The sequence below is a fragment of the Tenrec ecaudatus genome, chromosome 11 (genome assembly GCF_050624435.1).
Source record: "Tenrec ecaudatus isolate mTenEca1 chromosome 11, mTenEca1.hap1, whole genome shotgun sequence".
In the NCBI taxonomy this organism is placed as follows: Eukaryota; Metazoa; Chordata; class Mammalia; order Afrosoricida; family Tenrecidae; genus Tenrec; species Tenrec ecaudatus.
Window position 1 is genome coordinate 2,232,909 of NC_134540.1, and position 21,854 is coordinate 2,254,762.

A 21,854-nucleotide genomic window follows, 5' to 3' on the forward strand; every position below is an offset into this window, starting at 1 on the left:
CCCTGTGTTCTCAGGTTCAACAGAGACACCCGCTGCTGTGGGGCTGTTCCAACTCAGTGACCCTACAGGACTGAGCAGAACTGGCCCCAAAGACTTCAGGGAGCAGTAGCTCTTTGTGGGAGCAGACAGCCTCATCTTTCTCCCATGGGGTATCTGGTGGGTTTGAACTGCTGGCCTTGCGGTTAGCAGCCCAACTATAAATCCAGGGAGATTCTACTTCAGGACGTCCAATGGCACCCACCTCACCTGGCCTCAGGGGTCTGGTGGTGGGCCAATGAACTTTCCAGAAGGAACTGTGGGAGCTCCCGAACCTAGTGGTGCCCCCACGGGCCTGGGCAGCCCAGGAGGTGCTGACTCAGCTGGCAGACGTGTCATTGATATTTGCACTCCTGCCACTACTGGGCTGTGGCAGCCGCCCGGCGCCCAGACAGCCCCGTTGCCTTCCGTCAGTCTCTCATTGGTCTCCAAGGTCACATGGGGCCCCGGGGGCTGGGGTTGGGAGCTGCAGCTCCGCCCACCTTCTCATTAAAAAAAAAGAAGAAAAGAAACAGCCCCCTGGCTGGCAGGAGGGCGGGCACGCTCCCTGAGCTGAGCCTGGGACTGCGTCCGGGTGGCCGGCCCAGCGGGATGTTCCCCCAGGCACCCAGGGCCCCAGCCTCTGGCTGCTACCCCCTCAGGGCTGCGGCGGCCCAGGGCCCGGAGCTGTGTCTGCGATTCGACCAGGTGGCCAGGCGCTCCACCTACCGGGTGAGCAGGATCCGGGCCCGCCACCAGCTCGTGACCCGCATACAGCAAGGTGAGTGGGGGACTGAGCCTGCTGCTGGGGTTGGTGCCTCTCTCCAGGCCAGCTGTCGGAGCGGGTGGGCGGGCAAGCCCGCCCGCTCCTGGTCTCCCTCTGACTCGCCCCTCATCCCGGCTGCTCGGAAAATAACTGGCATGCGGCACCTCTGGGCAAACAGTGACAGCGTCTGGCTGCCACGTGACCCCAGGTAAAGTGGAGGACAGCGTCCTGGGTGGCGAAGCGTCCCTCCATGCCACCTGCGTCCAGACCTAGCACATGTCCATCCAGAAAAGGGCAAAAAATGGGGGGCGGGGGGCGTGGAATTGATTTGCTGCATGTTAGGGTAGCTTTCCTGGTACCTGGACCTCTGTCCCCCTTCAGACGTGGGCACCTGCTTATTTCAGGGGGAGAGCAGAGAAGCCAGTAAGCCTGCCCCAGCAGGACGCCAGGGGTTAGTCAGAGTCCACACTGCACCCGCAGTGTCCGGTGGCGGGAGCTTGTTTTCTGAAGCCGTGTTAAGAGGATGGGTTTTGTGGGGGCAGCAATGAGCCCTCCCTTCTGCGACCCCTCCCCACTGGACGGCCAGACCTGCTCTCTGGCCTGTTGGTGTGTGTGCCCCAAAGTCACCCCCGAGGTAGTGCTGGATGACCTTGAAGCAGCCTGGAGAAGGCTGCTCAGGGGCACTGTTTGGGAAGTTGGGAAGACACATCGGCCAGCACCCAACCTCTCTGGGGCTTTGGTTTTGTTTCCTTTTATTTTAAACCTCCACCTCTCTCTCTCTGCTCTTGAGCCCCTGTGGTGCGGCGCGTTACACGTCTAGCTGTTCACCACAAGGACACCATCCAACAGTTCAATCCCACTAGGTGCCCCGTGGGAGAAAGACGAGGCTGTCTGCTCCTGTCAAGACTGACAGCCTCAGAAACTCACAGGGCCGTTGTTCTACTCCGTCCTGAAAGGGAGTCCTTAAAGCAGACTTGCACCCAAGTCCTTAAAGCAGACTTGGACCCGGAGTTTGTGGAATGACAAGCCCAGGTTACTGATGTAACTACATGTAGGTAGATACACACATCTCCACAGTCTGGACACGAAGAAAATGTGTCGTTCTCAAAAGCACATGCTTAGAGGATCGAGGATGAAAGCATTCCTTGTCTGTAGGCTCCCCAAACCCAAGGCTACCGAGCCAATCCTGCCTCACAGAGACCGTCTACTGGGGATGCCAGGCTGCCGATCTGTACGGGAGCGGACAGCCTCATCTTTGAGCCCCTGAGCCCACAGGGAGCAGGAGCCCAAAGGCTCCCCCACAATGCCACCTGGGGTTCCACAGAGAGCAGGATGCTTCTGAAGCCCCTCCCAACCTGCTCACGGACGGCTGCCCGTTTAAAAGACACGCACACATCTCCCCCACCAGTTCACCACCACCACTACCGCTTTCCATACGTTAAAGATCCCCAGACCAAAATTGCTACGCCCACCATCACTTTCCCAGGGAATTCTAGAGCCAACAGCAAAGACTCTCGCTCTCCCCCCCTCCCGCCCCCCCAGCAAGTGCATGCAGGCCGTGTGGGATTCGAGGGGAAGTCGGACTTTGAGATGGGGCAATCTCCTTGTATGAGAACAATGAGTCCTCCAGTGAAGAGCCGCTGAATGTGTTGGTTCCCCTGGAAATCCGGGTTTGCTTCCCGCGCCCGCTCGGGAGCGGCTGTGTGTGAAGGATGCTGGCCGGCACAGGAAGGATGTTATGTCACCCCACAGGCTGTGCGCACTGCTTGAATAGGGACAGAAGCCATCCTTTCCCTGTGGCGGGATTTAAAAATAAAGCCAGGATGGGCTCTCTCTCGGGCAGCTGGGGCGGCCGCTGACCACGGCGCCTTTTATCAGCGTGGGAGCTGTTGTGGGGTGTGGGGGTCCATTCTGACGCACAGCACCCCCAGGGGATAGGGCAGGCCTTGGGGTTAGCAGTTCAAGGCCCACCCACTGTTACCAAAGCAGGCATGCAGAGGACATGGTGTAAGAAATACTGCCCCCCCCCCCCCCTGGAGGGCAGGCGCCCGGTGGTGCAGTGGTGATGTGCACTCCGCTGCTCACGGAAAGGCCGCCAGTTTGAACCCACCCACCTTGGGCATCTTTACCCGCCTTTTGCTTGCCCTCCGGACAGTTCTACTGGGTCACGCGGGGACTCGGCGGCCCCCCAGCACGAGGGGTTTGAAGTTGCTTTGCAAATCCCCTCTGGCACCGACGGTAATGGGTTTCCTTCCCTGTGAAAGGTGGGCTGTGCATTTCCTGCCTTGTTGAAGGTTAGACTTTATGGGTGCGTCTGGGGGGCTTCTCCGGGCTCGGGGGAAATGGAAGGAGAGGGACCTGGCATCTTCCTCAAGCGTCTGGCCCCCCTTGCGCTATCCCCGAAGCACTCTCTCTCCCCACAGACAGAGAGATGCCGGTTCCCCAATCCATGCTTCGTTTCACCTCCACAGGAGATTTGGAGTGTCCTGTTGGTGTTCATGTCGTATTTGCCCGGGGTGGGGACGTCAGCATGGCTTTGAGGAGGCTTGGAAGAGGGTTCCCTTACGTGTGTGGAGCCAGCACTCGCTGTGGGCCTTCCCTGCTCCAGAGCTCTGTCAGCCCTCCGGCCTCAGTGACGCCCATTTTAAATAAAGGTGCCAGGACCGAGGCCTGTGGCATTCAAGCAGCTTCTCCGAGCATTGTGGCCGGCCGGCGCTCTGTGGGTTCAGTTTCTTCCGTGGGGGCTCAGTGCTTTGAAGAAGGATCTTGCTCTAATTCTGGGATGTGCGAGAGGGGGCTTTCGGCAAGGCCACGATGCAGCCACGAACTCTACCTGGGAGCTAGGCCTGCCTCGGGGTGTCACAAACAGAGGACGGGAAACGATGGGACAGCATCCGTGGCTTTGTAGCAGCGCAGGGACTGGACACCACCCACCATGCAGTCCCCTCCGTGAGGCTGTCCAGCCAGGGCCCTCTCCCCCCTCTCCCAGGAACGTGCGTCTCGGGTGCCTGAACCTTGTGTGACTCAGGACCTGTAACCACAACCCCAACCGGTCCGGTGCAGCCAGCTGCGGCTCACAGGGATGCAGCAGGACAGACCAGCACTGCCCTGTCGGGTTTCCCGGGCCGTCTGCCCTGTTTGTGGAAAGGGCCTGGTGCTGCGCTGCTTCTGTACTTGCTGCTAACCAGCAGGGTGGTTGATTGGAACCCAGAAGCTGCTCCATAGAAGCAAGGAGGGCAGTCGAGGTCCAGAAGGGCTTACAGCCCTGGAGACCCTCCGGGGCAACTCCACGCTGTCCTCCAGGGCCACTGCGGATCGAAAGGGGGCCCATCACACGGGCTGGCTCCCTCTGCCCAGCTGGTGGGCTCCAAGCTCAGCTCTGTGGTTAGCAACTGGGCACCTAGCCACTGTGCGCCGCCTTCCTCGGGGTGAGTGTATCAAATGCGTGCTGAGGAATCCCCGTGCCAGGGGGGATGGGGTGGGGATGGGTAGTTCACACAGCAGCGTCTTGAAATGGCAGTCCTACTGTGAATGTTGGCTGAAAGCTGAGCACGGGGGCCAGGGCGCCCAGGGTGTGGTTCCCACTCACCTCACTGCAGTGAGGTCATCGTGAGTGGTCGGGCGTGAGTCAGGGCCAACTGCCCGTGGGGAGGCCCTCTGATGAAGCAGAGGGTCGGAATGTGCGGCCCGGGCCCAGGATGGATCCCGGCTTGCTCACCCAGGGCTGGCCGCGCGTGCACAGTGGCCTCTGCACGCGCGGACGGAGGACAAGGAGAAGCTGTCCCGAAGAGGGGGCCTATTGTGGGGAGTTCGAGGTTCCCCCAGAACCCCACTGCATTCTTCACTTTGGCGTCAATGGGGAGATTGTTGTCCAGAGGGAGAGGAGGGGACTGTTGACCCCATGACACACACATGCACACACACAGGCCTCACTGCATCCAGTCCGCTCCGACCCCAAACAGCCCCGAGGACTCAGGGCTGCCCCACAGTGTTCCTTAGGCCACCCGCTTTATGGGCACACGCTGCCTCCTCTTCCTCCCAGCGAGTGGCAGGTGGGTTTGAACTGCCAACCTTTCAGTTAATGGATCCATGCCTGAGCCCCTGCGCCACCAAGGCAGCCTGATGTTCTGCTGCATGTGAACAGCTCTTTCCTGGGTTAAGTGGGGAGCCGAGGGGGCAGCGTCCCTCCGTCCTCGGGTGGTTTGGGGGTTGGAGTGGACAGGATGGCAGTGAGGGGTGTGTGTGTGTGTGTGTGTGTGTGTGTGTGTGTGTGTGTGTGTGCACGCTACAGGGTTCAGAGACCCCCTCTCTGTCTCTGGACAACAATCTCCCTATTCTATTAAACTAAAACAAACAAACAAACAAGCAAAATCTTAAAAAGCTACAAGAACATCCAGATCGCCGGAGAAATGCAGGAGCAGGGAATAAGCAGCCCGGGCATGGAAGCCCCATTCCTTTAAGGCTCCCTGGTAGCGCCAACTGCAAGGTCAGGATTTCAAACCCGCCAGCCACTCCGAGGGAGAAAAATGAGGCTCCCTTAGAGCCTTCTGGAGCAGTGGTTCTCAACCTTCCTCATACAACGGCCCTTTCATGCAGTTCCTCATGTGCTGGTGGCCCCCAGCCACAAAATTATTTTCGTTGCTAATTCATAAGTGTCATTTTGCTACTGTGATGAATCGTCATGTAAATATCTGACATGCAGGATATATTTTCATTGTTACAAATTGAATATAATTAAAGCATAGTGATGAATCACATAACTATGTAATTCTATATTGTGAGATATGTATTTCTAATGACAAATAAATGAAATTTTGTCTTGACGCATGGTGTAGCATGGGTAACAGTCTTCACGCCGGGTACGCGTAGGTGGGCGTATCTGCATGTGGGCAGAGAGGGGTCGCGACCCCCAGGTTGAGAACCGCTGCTCCATGGGGTTACTAGGAGTGGGGTTGACCTCATGGCAACAGTTGAGCCTGGGTTCCCACCGTCTGGCTACAACGCGTGTTAGAATTCCCTAGGCCTCCCTTTTCGGATGGCGCCATGACCCGGCTGTGCTAATACTGTGAAGGCTCATCCGGGTCCTGTTCGTGTTGTCGTGTGCAGTGGCGTGAACTCTGGCTCGCAGAGACCCGACATGATGGAGCGGAGCTGTCCCGAGAGGGTTCCCCAGGCTGGCGTCTGTACAGGAGCATGTCACCCAGCTGCCCGTTAGCAGACGAGCACTTCAGGGCCGCACCACAAGGACTGCTTTCTCCACTTCTCCAGCTCTCTGTAGCTTAGTCAGTCGCCTTTTTTCCTCCAGAGTGTGGGAGGGGGAGTTCGGACCGGAACGGAACCTGGCCGGAGGAAAACGGCAGAGCACTGTCTGGAGTGGAGCTCTGCCTTGCTGTGCACACTCTCTGCAACCTGTCAGGCGAACGGTCCTGCGGAAATCAGACTGGGGCCATCACTGCCCCCGGGCTCGGTCCATGAGGACAAACGGTTGGTTTTAACCTCTCTCTCAGTCTCCACCGGTCCTGCTGTTCTGATCGCTGGCTGACGCTCTTCTTGCCAACTGTGAAGGGGCAGGAGGAAGTCCTGTCTTAGGACTATGTGAATGTGAGAGACCAGAGGCAGCCCCTGGGAGGATTTTCCCCGGTTTGATTCCTGGCCCTCTGGGGGGCCGTGATATTGATCAGGTTTTGCTGGAGCTTCCAGACTCAGACAGGCCAGGAAGAAAGGCCTGGCGACCGACTCCCCAGACTAGCCAGAGCCAGCCCCGTGGATTGGAACTGCCTGGTCCCCGTCCGGCGGTTGGGACGGCGCAGGACAGGGCAGCATTTCGTGGAGCTGTGCCTGGGTTGGAATGGGCTCAGGGGTGTTCAGGGTCTGAGTTGCCAGAAGCCACAGTGACATTGCCCCCCCCCCAACCTCCCTCCACCCCCCCCCCCCAGGCACAACCTTGAAGATTTGTGCAGCCTGGGTGGTGAGCTGTGTCCAGCCCAGACCACAAGACCCTCAGCCTCCCTCCATTAGCCCTTTGTTCTCAGACACTGACAGAAAATGAAAGAGGGACAGGGATGTGGGCCAACAAGCTCCTGCAGGTCTCCCTCCAGGTCTCCTCGGGCCCAGAGGGGCTGTGTTAGGATTCACACCTCAGGACTCAGACACCCTCCATGAAGGGCGGTTCACGGAGGCTGGGTTCAGGCCGTCTGGTGGGTTCCGACTAACAGTGACCTCCCCCCATGCAAGAGCAGAACTGCCTTACAGGGTTCCCTAGATCAACAGGGCACCCCCCACCCCCTGCCCAGCTGCTGGGTGGAGCAGACCTGCAGGCCTCGGTTAGCAGCCAATCCATGACCAGGGCCCACGCACAGCTCTCTGATGCCTGGGGTGGCCCCAGACTCAGGTCTGTGATAGAGCTGCAGCCCGGGGAGTTCTAGAAAGGTCCCAGACGGTGGCCCCCTTATTCAGGATGTCCCCTCACTGCTGGGAAGTGCGGTCACCACCCACAGGAAGGAGGCCGGAAAAGGGCCGGCTTGAATTCTCCTAGCCCGGCAGGCAGGTTGGGAGGGGCCACCCTGAGGGCGGGGCCTGGCTGCTCTGACCTCTGACGGGGATGCAAGCACCACAGGGGTCATACGGGGTCTCACTCAGGGTGACCAAGGGTGGAAACTTCTTACTCGGTTCATTGTGAGTTTCTCAGGATGGCTGTAATGTTTCCTTAGAGTGTTTTCCCGGCTACTACTGGCAGAGAGAGAGCAGGTTAACCCACTGCCTCGTGTCCATTCTGACTCCCGGCGACCCTACAAGACAGGGTGGAGCTGCCCCTGTGGGTTTCAGACTGTCCCTGCTCATGGCGGCAGACGACGGCACGATGGCATGACGGCCCTGCAACCCAAAGCTTCACCCAGAGCAGCACCCGGGCTCCCACGCCCATCGAAGGGACACCTTTGGAGGGACCCTGCAAACGTTCCAATGACAGGGACAACAGACGCCCCAGGAGACTGTGAGGCCACACAGCCTGACTGGCCAACTGGGTCTCTGGCCGGTGTTGAGCCGGGGATCACTCTGGGGGTTTAGCTGGTCTGCGCTGAGCCCCTGCACTGTCCGGACGCATGGACAATCTCTGCAGGGCCGCTAGCCAGGGTGGCAGAGAGGCCTGGTGATCAGGGCAGTCGGCGGGGCCGTGGGCAGTGCCTAGGGTCACAGGGGGTCCTCAGTCGGAGTGGACGGCATGGGGCCTCCCAAGAATGGGCTTGATCACTACCGTGTTTTCTGCCATTATTGGTGTTTTCTTGTTCTTACTAGTGACACGTGAAGGCACTTATAACCAAAGTCACACTCCCTGCCACCGAGTCAATCCAGACTCACAGCGACCCTACAGGACAGGGTAGACCCGCCCCTGTGGGAGTGTGAGACTCACAGTGACCCTACAGGACAGGGCAGACCCGCCCCTGTGGGAGTGTGAGACTCACAGCGACCCTACAGGACAGGGCAGACCCGCCCCTGTGGGAGTGTGAGACTCACAGTGACCCTATAAGACAGGGTAGACCCGCCCCTGTGGGAGTGTGAGACTCACAGTGACCCTATAAGACAGGGCAGACCCGCCCCTGTGGGAGTGTGAGACACACAGCGACCCTATAAGACAGGGCAGACCCGCCCCTGTGGGACTGTGAGACTCACAGTGACCCTATAAGACAGGGCAGACCCGCCCCTGTGGGAGTGTGAGACTCACAGTGACCCTATAAGACAGGGTAGACCCGCCCCTGTGGGAGTGTGAGACTCACAGTGACCCTATAAGACAGGGTAGACCCACCCCTGTGGGAGTGTGAGACACACAGCGACCCTATAAGACAGGGCAGACCCGCCCCTGTGGGAGTGTGAGACTCACAGTGACCCTACAGGACAGGGTAGACCCGCCCCTGTGGGAGTGTGAGACTCACAGCGACCCTATAAGACAGGGCAGACCCGCCCCTGTGGGAGTGTGAGACTCACAGTGACCCTATAAGACAGGGTAGACCCGCCCCTGTGGGAGTGTGAGACTCACAGTGACCCTATAAGACAGGGTAGACCCTCCCCTGTGGGAGTGTGAGACTCACAGCCACCCTATAAGACAGGGCAGACCCGCCCCTGTGGGGTTTCTGAAAGTGTGACTTTATGGGAGTAAAAAGCCTCCTTTCTCTCTCTCAAAACGGCTGGTGGTTTTGAACTACAGATCTTGTAGTTTGAAGCCCAGCTGGTGTGGTGCAATGGCTTGCTCAGGGCCACACACCTAAAGGCCGGCTGTGCAAACCCAGTTGGTGGCATCCTGGAAGATGACGCCAAAGACCAGGCAGGGTCCTTCTGCCCTGTCCCTGGGCCCCGTGAGCCGAGCTGCTGTCCGGCCAACCGCTGTGAAAGTCGGAATCCTGAGAAGCAGGGGATTTTGCTCGGGCTGGACACAGGGGAGCCCACGGAAAGGCACCCCAGACTCCCGTTGAGACTGTGAAAGGTCATATCCCCAGGGGCAGGGGCCCAGCAGCTTGAAGGCTGAGGGAGGCAGCACTGACCAGCCTGATACCAGCCCCACAGGGGGCAGAGGGAACGGGAGAGCTGGGAATGGGAAGGATGAGGTGCCCAGGGGGTGCCTGGTAGAGCAGAAGAAGCCGCTCTCCATGCCCCCCATGCCCTTCTTCCTGACAGGAGGGGCCAGGACTGTGGGAGACCCCATGCTGAGCAGGCAGCCCTTATAAGCCAGCCTCATCGCACCCACTAAATGGCACCACACGGACCCACGCCCGCCCGAACCCAGCACTGCCCACAGTCCACGTCCACACCTTCCCTAAGATCTAGAGGGCTTTCGTTGGCTGATTGGGGGAGCAGGTCACCAGGCCTTTCTTCCTGGTCTGTCGCAGACTGTGAGCCTCACGAAACATGCTGGGCGTCGTAGCAGCATGCAGGCTGACGGCGACTGTCATTGGGCCTCTACCCGCAAGGTTAGTAGTTTGAACCCACCGGCTCCTCTGAGGGAGAGAGATGAGGCTGGCTGATGCCAGAAAGATTTGCAGCCTGGGAAACCCCATGGAGCAGCGCGACTGTACACAGGGTCAGGATCGGCGAGGGGCATCGGCAGTTTCAGCTCCAGCCAGCAGGTACTGGTCCGGTGAAGAGTCGCTGGAAGCCCACAGGGCAACCCACCCCACCGTAGAGGGTCGCTGTGAGGCCCATCGACTTGACGGCAGTGAGTTTTGAGAGCAGGTCTTGGAGCTGCGAGACGGAAGACACCCCCTTTCCCCCCTTGGTGAACACGTCACCTCAGCATCACAGCCAGACACAGGTACAGGGAGACAGCAGTTCCAGCGGCTGGCCCCTCCTCAGGAGCCAGGGGTAGGGTGCTCACAAGGGCGCACAAACCATCGGCATCAGGGTCACCAGGATGGGGACATGGGGTATGGACCGTGCCGGGTGACACCATCAGAGAAGTGACACCAAACCACTGTCTGTGCAGGTTTTCTAGGAAACCTCCCGCCCGGAGTTACTGATAACCACAAAGCCTGGTCAGTGCCGCTCACGGCGTTTCGTAGACCCACAAGGACCATCCTGCTGCCCAGGGGGTCGCGATGGGCCGGAGCTGCCTGGACAACGAGGCTAATACCACAGCTCTGCGCTGATTTACTTTGTAAAAGGATGTGTTTTTATTGTACACTAAGTAGGGGGGTTGCATATCCCGCGTTGCTTTGGCGATTCCATGTTTTAAATCACGCATCTAACTTCCCGATGGCTTGACCTGTTTCTCCCCTTCCACCTCACTCCTGTAGGGCGTTACCCACCTGTCTCCAGTTAGCACCTGTCAGCCCTCTCTCCCACTGCCCACCCGTCACCATCACGGTGGCCTTCTTTTGGTATGCAGACCTTATTATTTATTTTATGAATCATTTTATTGGGATAGAGGGAGCTCTTACAGGTCTTATCACAATCCATCATTCAATTGTATTCAGCAGACTTGTACATGTGTTGCCTTCAATATTTCCAAAACATGTTTAAAAACCTTTGCTTGATCAATGTGTTAGTCTACATAGACTAGAGAAACAAATCCATGGAAGCACATATGTGTATAAGAAAGAGATTTATACACAAGAGCAATTGAACATGGGGAAAACATCCCAGTCCAGATCAAGCCCATAAGTCTGATATTAGCCCATATGTCCGATACCAATCTATAAAGTCCTCTTTAGACTCATGAAACACACGCAATGACGCTGAATGCAGAAGGTCACAGGCCAGTGGGTAGAAAGTCTGGATCCCATGTCACTGGAAGCATCTCAGCACTGGCAGGGGTCTCTCTGTGGCTTCCCCGGCTTCCGAGGTCTGGTTGCGTCCATGTGGCTTGTCTTCTGCAGTGTCTCCCAGGGAGCAGCAGAGAGAGAGGTGTCTTCCACCTCCAAGGAAGAAGTACCAGATTTCCCAGAATTCTCTGGAGAAGGCCATGCCCACACAGAAGTCTCATTGGCTAAATCCAGATTGACAGCCTGGACTCCACCCCTACACTCTTCATCCATCCTTACATTGACACCCGATGAGGTGACCACCACAATCAGTAACTGACAATAGGAACAGTAATAACGACAGCCAGTGGTCTTCCTTTGGTTTCTGACTGACCTCACCCTCGACTCCTCCCGGGCAAGAGGCGTGTGTCAGCTTTCTAATGCGCTGGGCAGAGCGGTCATCACCAGCCGGTCACAAGGACCCGGGGCCCCTGGTTGTGGTCTGCACTCGCCGCACACCTGACGTGCTGTTCTGTTGGGGGCTCATCACGCGCTGGCCTTTCCCTCCGCGTGGTCATGTCGGGGAGGCTCTTTCAGTCCTAATGGAAGGGACAGGGTAAGGCCCGTCTGAGCTACGGAGACTTCTGTAACTGATCCATGACTTCCCTGAATGCAGCAGGATGTCAGGAAACAAAGTGACCCTGGGTGGCCCTGTGCTGGGAGAAACGTTACATTGAAGCAAGTTGCAGTCCTTCCTGTCACAAAGTAACTCGTCTGTGATTGAAGCTGATCATGAACAAGGTTCAGGGTTCTGGATGGTTGGGTCCGCAGGGAAGTGACCCCATCAGTTCCCACATTGGAGGACACTGACCCTCATGGACAACACGACTCTGAATCCTCCGTCCTCGGCCACCCTCCCGCTGACCCTCTGGAGGGCCTGCTGCTGTCTTTCTGGGACATTCTGTCCAAAGCAAATGTCAGAGTTGCAGCATTCCGCCGCCGGGCAAGGGATCTATGGGAGGGAGAAGCAGGGAGAAGCCCAGAGGCGGGAAGGAGAGAGGTGACCACCCCAGCCCTTCAGAGGGTGGCCTTCCTCCTGGAAAATGCTGGGGGTGGGGCCCCCTCCCCACATCTCCTCAGGCCTCCCAGGGCACCCACCACCATCCATCAGGGGACCTGTGCCAGAGGAGCCAGTGGGAATGACATCAGAGAGGGGGGTCTTCTCTGGGCCTCAGCAGCGCCATCCAACCACCCCGGAGACCAGCCTGGGTAGACGTCCCCCTGTGCCCCTCCCCTGGCCTCTCCCCCAGACTTGCAGAACCAGAAGGGCGGCCCTGTTTCTGGGAGCTCCTCTGGGTCCCTCCTCTCAGCTGCAAAAAGGAGCCCGCCAGAAGAAAATGCCAGCGTTCTGCTAACTCCTGCTGCTTGTGAGATCCGGCCAGGAGCAAAACAGGATCAAGGCTGATAAACAGGCCTCTCCGCTGGCCTGGCCGCCCAGCAACTGCCGACACAGAGCAGGGGGGTGGGGGGGCAGCACGTTGCCTGGGTGGGAGCCCGCTGGAGAGGTTGACTTGGTGACTTGGGGGGTGCAGGGAAGCAAGTCACACTCCCTTGCAGGAGAAAGACAAAGCTGCTCCTGTCAGATGGATGGACCCCGAACCCACAGGGCCAATCCTACCCTGCCCCGGGGGGCCCATGGCTGGTTCTTGGGGGGATGGGACCCCCAGACTCTGTTCTTCACTTTGCCACGTCCCTTTCCTCCCAAGCTCCCTGTGAGCCAGCAGAGCAAGGGGTCATTCCCCACCTCCACCTCCTGCCCCCCATTTAAGCCCAATCAAGGTCCCCCAAGGCTTCGGGCTGGAGAGAGCTTCCAAATAAGGCCAGGTTACCAAAATAAGACAAGCAGGAACCCCTCCCCCCCAATCCCCTCCCTACCAATGGAGCCCATTCTCAGAGACCTGGAAGATGAGCAGAGCTGTTCCCGAGGGGCCCAGGCTGCTGACCTCATGGAACAGGCCGGCCTCCCCTCGCAGCTGCTGAGCGCGCCCTGGGTGCCGGCGGGCAGGTGAGGCTGTTGGCCTCGGCTTGGAGGCGCTTTTGGGCGGGCAGCCTCCCTGTACCCCTGGGCAGAGTCTCAGGGTCTCCAGGCGCTGTTCCATGAGGTGCTCGGGACGCCGCTTCCCCTCTACCATAGCAATTCCTAAACAGAAGTCCCCTTGCCCCGGGGTGGGGGGACATGTAGGAGCCTGGTGGTTGAGTGCCCACGTGCTAAGTGAGGGCTGGCCGGTTGGGCTGACCATCTGCCCTGTAAAGATGCCTGGGAAGTCCCCCGGCAGCTCTCCTCTGCCCTGCAGATGCCCCTCTGGGTTGAAGTCCACTCATTGCAGGGGGCTGAGCTGGTTTTGGGTGCAGGCAATTAAGAACCCAGCCTAGGAACCTGCAGTTGGATATATGGATGCCCCAGCAGCCTAGAGCGGCCCTGAGGGATGACCCCTGGGGAGCCCCAGGGGACAGCTCTCACCGGCACCCAGGGGCCTGAGTGGTGGGCTCGGAGGCAGTGGGCTTGGCTCAGGTGGCCCCTGAAGAAGCCTTGCCACAATTCTCGAGAGGGCTCCCTGGGAGGGGGAGTGGTCTCCTTAAAAAGAGGGTGTCACTGCAGAGGGTGTAGGCCTTCCTTCCAGGCAGCCCTGTTCATCTGGCATCCTGAGGATGCCCACACCCAGAGGGAAACCCTGAAATGGGGCCCGAGAAGCTAGATCCCCGGCCATGTGTGTGTCCGTGAGTGGAGATATGCAGGTGTGTGTCCCCTGTGTGTGCATGTGTATGTCCATCCGTGTCCACGTGTGTGTGTATCCACACTCAGCTGTGTGTGTATGTCCGTCCAGGCGTGTGTGTGTACAAGTCTGTGTGTGTGCACATGTGTACTCCCGCGCCTCTGTGCGTGTACCTGCTGCTGTGTGGAGGTGTGTGAGGATGTACATATCTCTGTGTGCATGTGTGCGTGTGAGTGTGCGCATGTGGTATGCGTGCGTGAGTGTGCGTGTGTGGTGTGTGTGAATGTGGTGTGTGTGTGAGTGTGAGTGTGCGTGTGCGTGTGTGTGTGTGTGGTCCGGGTGTGCTGTAGGCGGGTCCCGAGAACCTATTCCAAAGGACAAGCAAACAGCTAATTACTTGTAATTGGGGAGATAATTGTCTTCTCATCCCTCGATTACACCCACCAGGAAATTCATCTGAGCAGGGAAATGGGGCTGGCCCTAGACTGTCAGGCTCCTCTAAGAGCTTGCCACGCTGCCTGGCTGGCCGCCCGCCTGCCTGAGGCTGCTTCTGGGTGCCACCTGGCCCTCAGTGGCCCTGAGAGCCTGATAGAGATCAGGCTGGGCAGCCTGGCACCAGTGGCCCTGGAGCAGGCCACCTGCAGGGAACCACCTTTCTGACTGACTCATCAGCCACTTAGCTTTCAGTGCCGGCCGATTCTTTCTGTCTGGCCACATGGAGATCCAGGCCACCAGCCCACCGAGAAGCCAGGCCCAGCCCCGTGCCCAGTGCCCGGTGCGTTGCTGAGTACCTGTTCCTGGTGAGAGAGGCCCCCATGGAGGAGGACAAAGCCCACCCAGATGGGAAAAAAACCCCTGAGAAGGAGCGGCTCCCACCGATGTTCTCACCCCTCAGGGCCAGCCAGGGTGACCAAGGCGGGACTTGGAGGGCCAGCACCCTACAAAGTGCCCGCAGGCCCGCCCCCCACCCCCACCCCTCCCAGCCCTACGTACATACACTGCCGTAACTGTTCTGGAAAGAATGAAGCATTCATGAGCCGCTCCGTTTTCCAGAAAAGAATTTCCTGTGACATTTTAATCCCCTTTCTCTCTCCCCCTCTCCCCCGCCCCATGTTTTCCCCTCCTCAGCCCCCGGAACACTTCCAAGCTTCCCTGTTGGGCCGGATCGTGCATTCTGAGTCTTGACCCACGATAAAAAATACCGCTACTGTTCCTGAATGAAAGTCCCGTTCTTTGGGTAACTCTGGGCCAGCGGGTTGGTCACCCTGTACGCGCTGACCCCACCCCATGACCGCACTGAGATGCTGTCCGCGTCGGGTGATGGGGATGAGATGAGAATGACACCATGACCCTCTGCCGGCCTGCTTTCCTGACATCGGGTTTTCTATAAATGACTCCAGCGGGCGCCCCCGGCATCTTCCCTGCTGGTCTGCAGCAGAGGTCGGAAGGAGCCCTGGGGCGCTGGGGGCCCCACGCTGGGATGCGAAATGCAAGGTCAGACGTTCGCCCGCAGGCCCAGCCACTCAGAGGGGGATGAGGCTGTCCGCTCCCCCCACACTGACCTCCTCGGAACCATACGCGGCAGCTGCTCTCAGTCCCAGCGACTCCATGGCAGGGAGTCCAGTTTGGTTTCTGCACTCCTCATTCAGAGGCCGGTGGGGGCGGGGGTGGGGCCAAGGGGGGCGCCCTCAGGAACAGGAGTCCAGCATGGGAATGGGAGAGCACCGTTGTCCCGCAGGAGCAGCCAAGGTCTCAGCACTGCTTGGGGTGGGCCAGCTCGTGCAACCCGTCTTTGATTGTGGAGAACCCAGCCTCGCCGTGGATCGACGTGCGTGGGTCTCCAGCTCACCCCATCCCCTCAGCCTTGTGACCACGTCCGACAGCCCTGTGGTGTCGAGTGGCCCAGGGGTCTCCACTGCATCGTAACAGGAGTGGGCAGCCAGGTCTCCCTCCTGTAGCTGCTGCTGGGCTTGTAGGCACGCTTGGATCTCGCCCTTGCTGAGAGCCAACCAGGAACCCCATGTTCCCTGTCCACTTGCCCCTCTCTGCTGCTACTTATGGTGGAGAGGAGTCAGGTGGATTCCGGGCCCACGGCAGCCCCAGATAGGATGCAGTAGGCTGTCCTCCTGGGAGCAGACGGCCAGGCCTTGCTCCCACGGGCCCCTGGATGGGTCTCAGCCCACCACCTCTCTCGGTTTGTCGCCTGCACCAGCTGTTGGCACCACAGACCCCTTTAACCGTCACAGGAAAACCACCACGTGCAAAGAAAGGGGCATCCGGCAGATGCCAGCTCCTAGCCCCTCATGGCACAGCACAGTGCTGTCACCATGACAGGAGCCAAGAGCCAGGCCTTCTCCCTCCGGGCCACTGGGTGATCCGACCTGCTCCCTCAGCCGTTGGGCCGGCAGGGCCGGGGAGTAATCAACTAGGAGAGCAGCTGATCGTGCAAGGTGTCACCGACCTCTCGCGGGGCGGCGGGGTGTGTGTGTGTGTGTGTGTGTGTGTGTGTGTGTGTGTGTGTGTGTGTGTGATATGTAGACAAAGCGCTGCCAATTAAGGGCCACTGAGACCGAACACAGCCCGGGCACAGAGCCCGTGGCATGCTAGCTTTCAAGCACGCCCTTCTCCCAGCTGCCTCCAGTTCTCGTTTGTTTAATGTGTGTGTGATAAGGACCAGGCTCCTATGTGTGTGTGTGTGTCCGCTACAGAGCAGACTGAGTTTCCGTGACGCGCTTCACACTCAGGTCCAGCGGGGTCTTGTCTGCACCCCAGCCTGGAACAGCTCCCGCCCCCTCCTGCCTCCCTTCTGAGCTCACTCCCTGGACACGCCCCATCATGGAAGCTTGGTCTTTTTGTCACTTATTCGGCTCTCGGGGTGCCTCATCCACGTACCATACAACCCAGCAGTTCAGTGCTATCGGTCACAATCACTGTAGAGCCTTGTCTTCTTCTCCTGCTCCTTGCTATTCCCCGCCAGCCTCCCCCCAAGAAACCACGGGCCCACTTACTGTTTCCATAGTCACCCACCCTGGATGTCACAGACCAGAAACATTGACAAAATAACAAGAAGCAGAAGATTTAAACGCTAGCTGCGGTAACGCAATGAGACAGAGGAAACCCCTCAAAATGGAGAGCAGGACATAGTGCACCCCAGCGCGACATTACCAGGGGTGGACAGGGCGATCCAATGAGGAGCTGCCAGACTTCAACCCACCTGCAGTGGCCTTGCTCCACTTCCCCTGCACCCTGCACAGCAGCACAGCCTGCTGTTGTTTGTACCCACTGAGCTGTGTTCCATACCCCACGCCCCAACACACACACACACACACACACACACACACACTCTGTAGACAGGCCCCTCTGACGTGGTCCTTTCACAGCCAGCAGTGGGGGAAGCCGGACACCAGCCAGTCCTCCTGGGTTCTGGGTCCTCGAGGCTGGGCCTCACGGAACCATTAACCCGTGGATGGACCGTTTCATGCATCGCTGACGGTCTTCCCTGCCCTATAATTGCACCTTCTCCGACAGCCCACAAGCTTCTAAGACCCCACCTTGCTCCTCATCGACGCAGAATGCAGAATAATGTCTGTTTGTGGGCACGGAACTAAAACCACACGCATTGCGCCGAATCGTCCTGGCTCACGGAGACCCCGGAGAGCAGAGCAGAGCTGGCCCCGAGGGTTTCCGAAGCTGCACATCTTTCTCTTTTTAAAATTACTTTACTGGGGGCTCCTACAGCTCTTATCTCCATCCATCCGTCCGTCCGTCCGTCCGTCCATCCATCCATCCATCCATCATCCATCCATCCATTCATCCATCATCCGTCCATCTGTCCGTCTGTCCGTCCGTCCATCCATCCATCCATCCATGTGTCAAGCACATTGGTACATTTGTCACTATCATCCTTCTCAAAACATTTGCTTTCTATTTGCGCCCTTGGTAGCAGCTCCTCATTTCCCCCCTCCCTCCGCACCCATCCCCCTCATGAACCCTTGATAATTTATAAATTGTTATTATTTTTTTCATGTCTTACACTGCCCAACATCTCCCTTCACCCAATTTCCTGTTGTCCGTCCCCCTGGGAGGGGGTTATACGTTAATCATGGTGATCTGTTTCCCCTTTCTCCCCCTACCTTCCCTTCACCCTCCTGGTATCGCTACTCTCATTATTGGTCCTGAGGGGTAAATCTGTCCTGGACTCCCTGTGTTTCCAGCTCTTATCTCTACCCATGTACATGTTCTTGTCTGGCTGGATTTGTAAGGTAGAATGGGTCACGGTTAGTGGAGGGGGCGGGGGAGGAAGTATTAAAGAACTGCAGGAAAGTTGTATGTTTCATTCAATGGTGCTATACCACACCCTGACTGGCTCATCTCTTCTTGTGACCCCTCTGTAAGGGGATGTCCAATTGTCTACAGATGGGCTTTGGGTCTCCACTCTGCATTCTTCCTCATTCACATTGATATGTGTTTTGTTCTGGATCTTTGATGCCTGATACCTGATCCCATCAATACCTCATGATCACACAGGCTGGTGTGCTTCTTCCATGTGGGCTTTGTTGCTTCTGAGCTAGATGGCCACTTGTTTATCTTCAAGCGTTAAAACCCTAGATGCTATCTCTTTTGATAGCTGGGCACCATCAGCTTTCTTCACCACATTTGCTTATGAACCCATTTTGTCTTCAGCTCTCATGTTGGGAAGTGAGCATCATGGAATGCCAGGTTAATAGAACAAAGTGTTCTTGCATTGAAAGAGTACTTGAGTGGAGACCCGATGTCCATCTGGTACCCTCATAAATATATGCACATAGATCTATTTCTCTATCGTTATATAAAATATATTTATATATGTACACGAGAGGCTGCAAATCTTGACAGGAGCAGACAGCCTTGTCTTCCTCCCCTGCAGGGTCTGGCTGGTTTAAACTGCTGACTTTGCTCTTAGCAATACAACTCCTAACCCACTGAGCCACCCAGCCAGGGTGGGGGCGGCTCCTCTCCTTGACGAGGTTGTGCCAATTCACTTAGGTGTCCCATCCCTGGAGACTATGTGCTGTGCCCAGCCCCACTCACAGCAGACTCCATCCCCCAGAGTCTGTGACTGATGGCCAATACATTTGCATAACCCTGCCCCCTGCACACATCCCTGATTGCCCTGGGGATGTATTTATAGCACATGTCAATCAAAGGATGAGAGCAGACACTGCCTTTGAGCTAATTCCAATTCCCCAGGAGCCTATAGGACTGAGCAGACTGGCCTCCGGGTTCCAGGTAGTAACTCTTCTTGGAAGCTGACGGCCACATCTGCCCCCCAAGGAGCAGCCGGAGGGCTGTTGGCCTTGACCACTGGGCCACCAGAGAGCCCTCAGGTAAACAGGGGTGTAAGCTGGGGACCATAGAGAACTTCCTTCATCAAAGAGTTCCAAACTATGGGGCTCCTTTTAGCCCCCCAGGGCTCCCCCTGACAGTGGCGTTCTCCTCTCATACCTTCCAGCAGCAAAGGCCATCTGGGCTTCCTCCAGGGACCCCGGGCAGTTCCTGTTCCACATTCACTGAGCTCCGGGAGCAAGAAAGGGAGTCTGATGGGTACAGTCAGGGCGGATGTGGTCAGACGTCTGTCCCAGCGGACGTAGGAAGGAGCGCAGCCGTGGGAAAGAAAGCAAGCATCTCAGGGCGGCGACTTCTGTTGCCTTTGCCTCCCTGATGCAGATGCGGTTTACAACGTTCTCAAAACACTTTTGCAAGAAACCCCCTGGACTGTCCTGTGTCCTTCAGGAGACTCTATTAAGCAGACCCCTAGGGAATACAACCCCCCTCCCCCCCGGAAAAAAACCAGTCACCCTCACCTCGTGAGCTGATCATAGATCAACTGGCCCAGCAGACCCCACAGGCCCCCCACCCTCCCTGGAAGGCATGGTTTGCGTATTACTTATTTATCATTTATGCTAGAAGACCCCCTAACGAGAGGGAGGCAGGGTGTGACGGGAGAGACGGTGTCTTGTCGGCAGCCTCCCAGCCTGTGTCGGTGGCAGCATGTGGAATAAACTTGGCCACGCGTGAACCGGCACCCCAGTGGCTCACCCTCGTGCCGAAGAGAAGCCGCCCTGTGGAACCTCCATCTGCGGTGGGTGGTGGCAGCAAGCACCCGCCCCCCCGCATCTCTGTCCATCCTGGGGCGTTCTCCTGGGGACGGTCCCTGCAGCATCCGCCACGGGACACTGTTGTGCACGCCTGCCTCCCACGCTGGCTCTTCCTCCCTGCAGTGCACTCTGCCTCTCCCTGGCCCGGGGCAAGGGAGAATCAGTCAGGGGTCTCCCGCGCCCCCTTCCCTCCCCCCCCCCCCCTAGGTAGCCTCCTCTGGGCTTCTCACCTGTGGTCTCCACGCCGTCTGTTGTTTGAGGGCTGCTTCACACACACACACGCACACAACAATCACTCTATAGGGCGGGGCCAACCCACCCCTCCGGGTTTCTGAGAGTCACATCTTTTCGGGGCTGACAGCCTGGTCTTTGTGCCGCATGTTCTTTGATGTGGAGTGGTGTTGCGCCCCATGTGCGTGTGAACATGTCTGATCATCCACTGCTGGGCACGTAGGTCATTCCCGACTCTGCTGCTGCAGACGTGGGGGGAGGGGTGCATGTGTCCATCCGAATCTTGGCTCATGTCTCCCACAGATAGATGGCGGCACGGGGAGGGGTGGGCCAGGGCGGGGGAAGGTACTTGGTCACAGTGTTGCGGTTTCCACAGCCGTTTTACAGCTCCACCACCCGTGGGTGAGGGGGAGCGTCCCTCTCGCCCACCTCGCCGGCGTTGGTTGCTCTGTTATTTAGAACTTTGCTGTGGACGCGGGGGCAGTGTCCGCTCACGGTTTTTCTTCGCCTCCCTCCCGGCAGCTGACGACCTAGAGCAGGTCTTCCCACCTGTGCTGGCCACTCACTACGAGGTCTGCTGAAGCCTCGGCCACGTCCTCTGCCCACCTCCCCGGGGGCCACTTGTCCCTTTCCTGCGGGGCTGCCTGAGCTCTCTGTCCAACTCTGAGCCGAGTCCCCGGACTGGGATCTCCCTGCCCAATTCCTGCCCTCCGTCTCTGAGTTCTCCCTGTGCTCTTATGACTGGAGATGTACACGATCCGTTTCCAGGGGGTCCCCCGTGGCCCCCCCACCCCACGTTCTCGGCTGTTGGTGCATTCTTGGTGGTGTCTGGGAGCGCCCCGGGTATGGGGCCCAGCTCACTGTACTTGAATTATCTGTGCATATCGGCTTCTTGGGGGCCCGTCGGGGTGTCGCGCTGTGGTGGCCTGTGTGCGCTGTGATGCTAGAAGCCCCCCTCCCATCCCACCCCCGTATTTCAAATACCGACAGGTCACCCAGGGTGGGCGGGTTTCAGCAGAAGTTTCTCACCAAGATAGACTAGGAAGAAAGGTCTGGTGTCTCCTTGGAAGTCCAGCTCAGGAGGCCCCTGGGATGACGGCGGGATATGGTCAAGTACAGCGCTGAGAGATGGGTCCCCACGGAGGGAGGACCCTCCCAACATACCATACCCACAAAATACAGCAGGGGCGTGGGGCCAGCCAGTGCTCTGTTCTCTTGCCTAGGTCACCGTGAGTCAGAGCGGCTGTCCACAACCACTGTCTTTTTTCGTGGGAACCCATAGGCCTGCTTTCCCTGAGATATGGATCAGAATGAATGGTGGATAGACCCTGGGGGCCGGGCCCTGCACTGGGGCAGGGCCCCTCTTCTGGCATCACCTGTCTAGGTGTCCAGCTGTGAGGCTGGAAGTGGCTAGGGCACATTCTTGTCTCAGGGCCTCGGGGCAAAGGTCTGCTCTGGTCATGCTCAGGGCCAGCCCCAGAATTCACCAGGAAAACAAATATACTGTCAACAGTGCCTTTGTTTAGAAATCATCCCTGAAGCTCTGAACCCCATCTGAGAGGTTGGGTGCTGTCCAGGCGGCTCTGGCCCAGCGAGGCCGGATGTACCTCAGACAGAACGAATCCCACCGGGTCCTCTGCCGGCCACACCGCCCTTCCCATTGCAGCCTCTGTGTGGGCCCGTCTGGGGGAGGGTCTTCTCT

The 21,854-nt window shown here is 58.2% G+C and overlaps 1 protein-coding gene across 1 annotated transcript in view; it reads left to right on the plus strand.

The window, feature by feature from the left end:
* Window positions 1–546: 546 nt before the first annotated feature.
* Window positions 547–21,854, plus strand: part of STARD13 (StAR related lipid transfer domain containing 13) — a 107,941-nt gene continuing 86,633 nt past the window's right edge. The window contains exon 1 of the mRNA XM_075562756.1: window positions 547–796. Coding sequence (XP_075418871.1) covers window positions 628–796 — 169 coding nt within the window. The 5' untranslated portion in view covers window positions 547–627. The remainder of the gene's footprint in view (window positions 797–21,854) is intronic.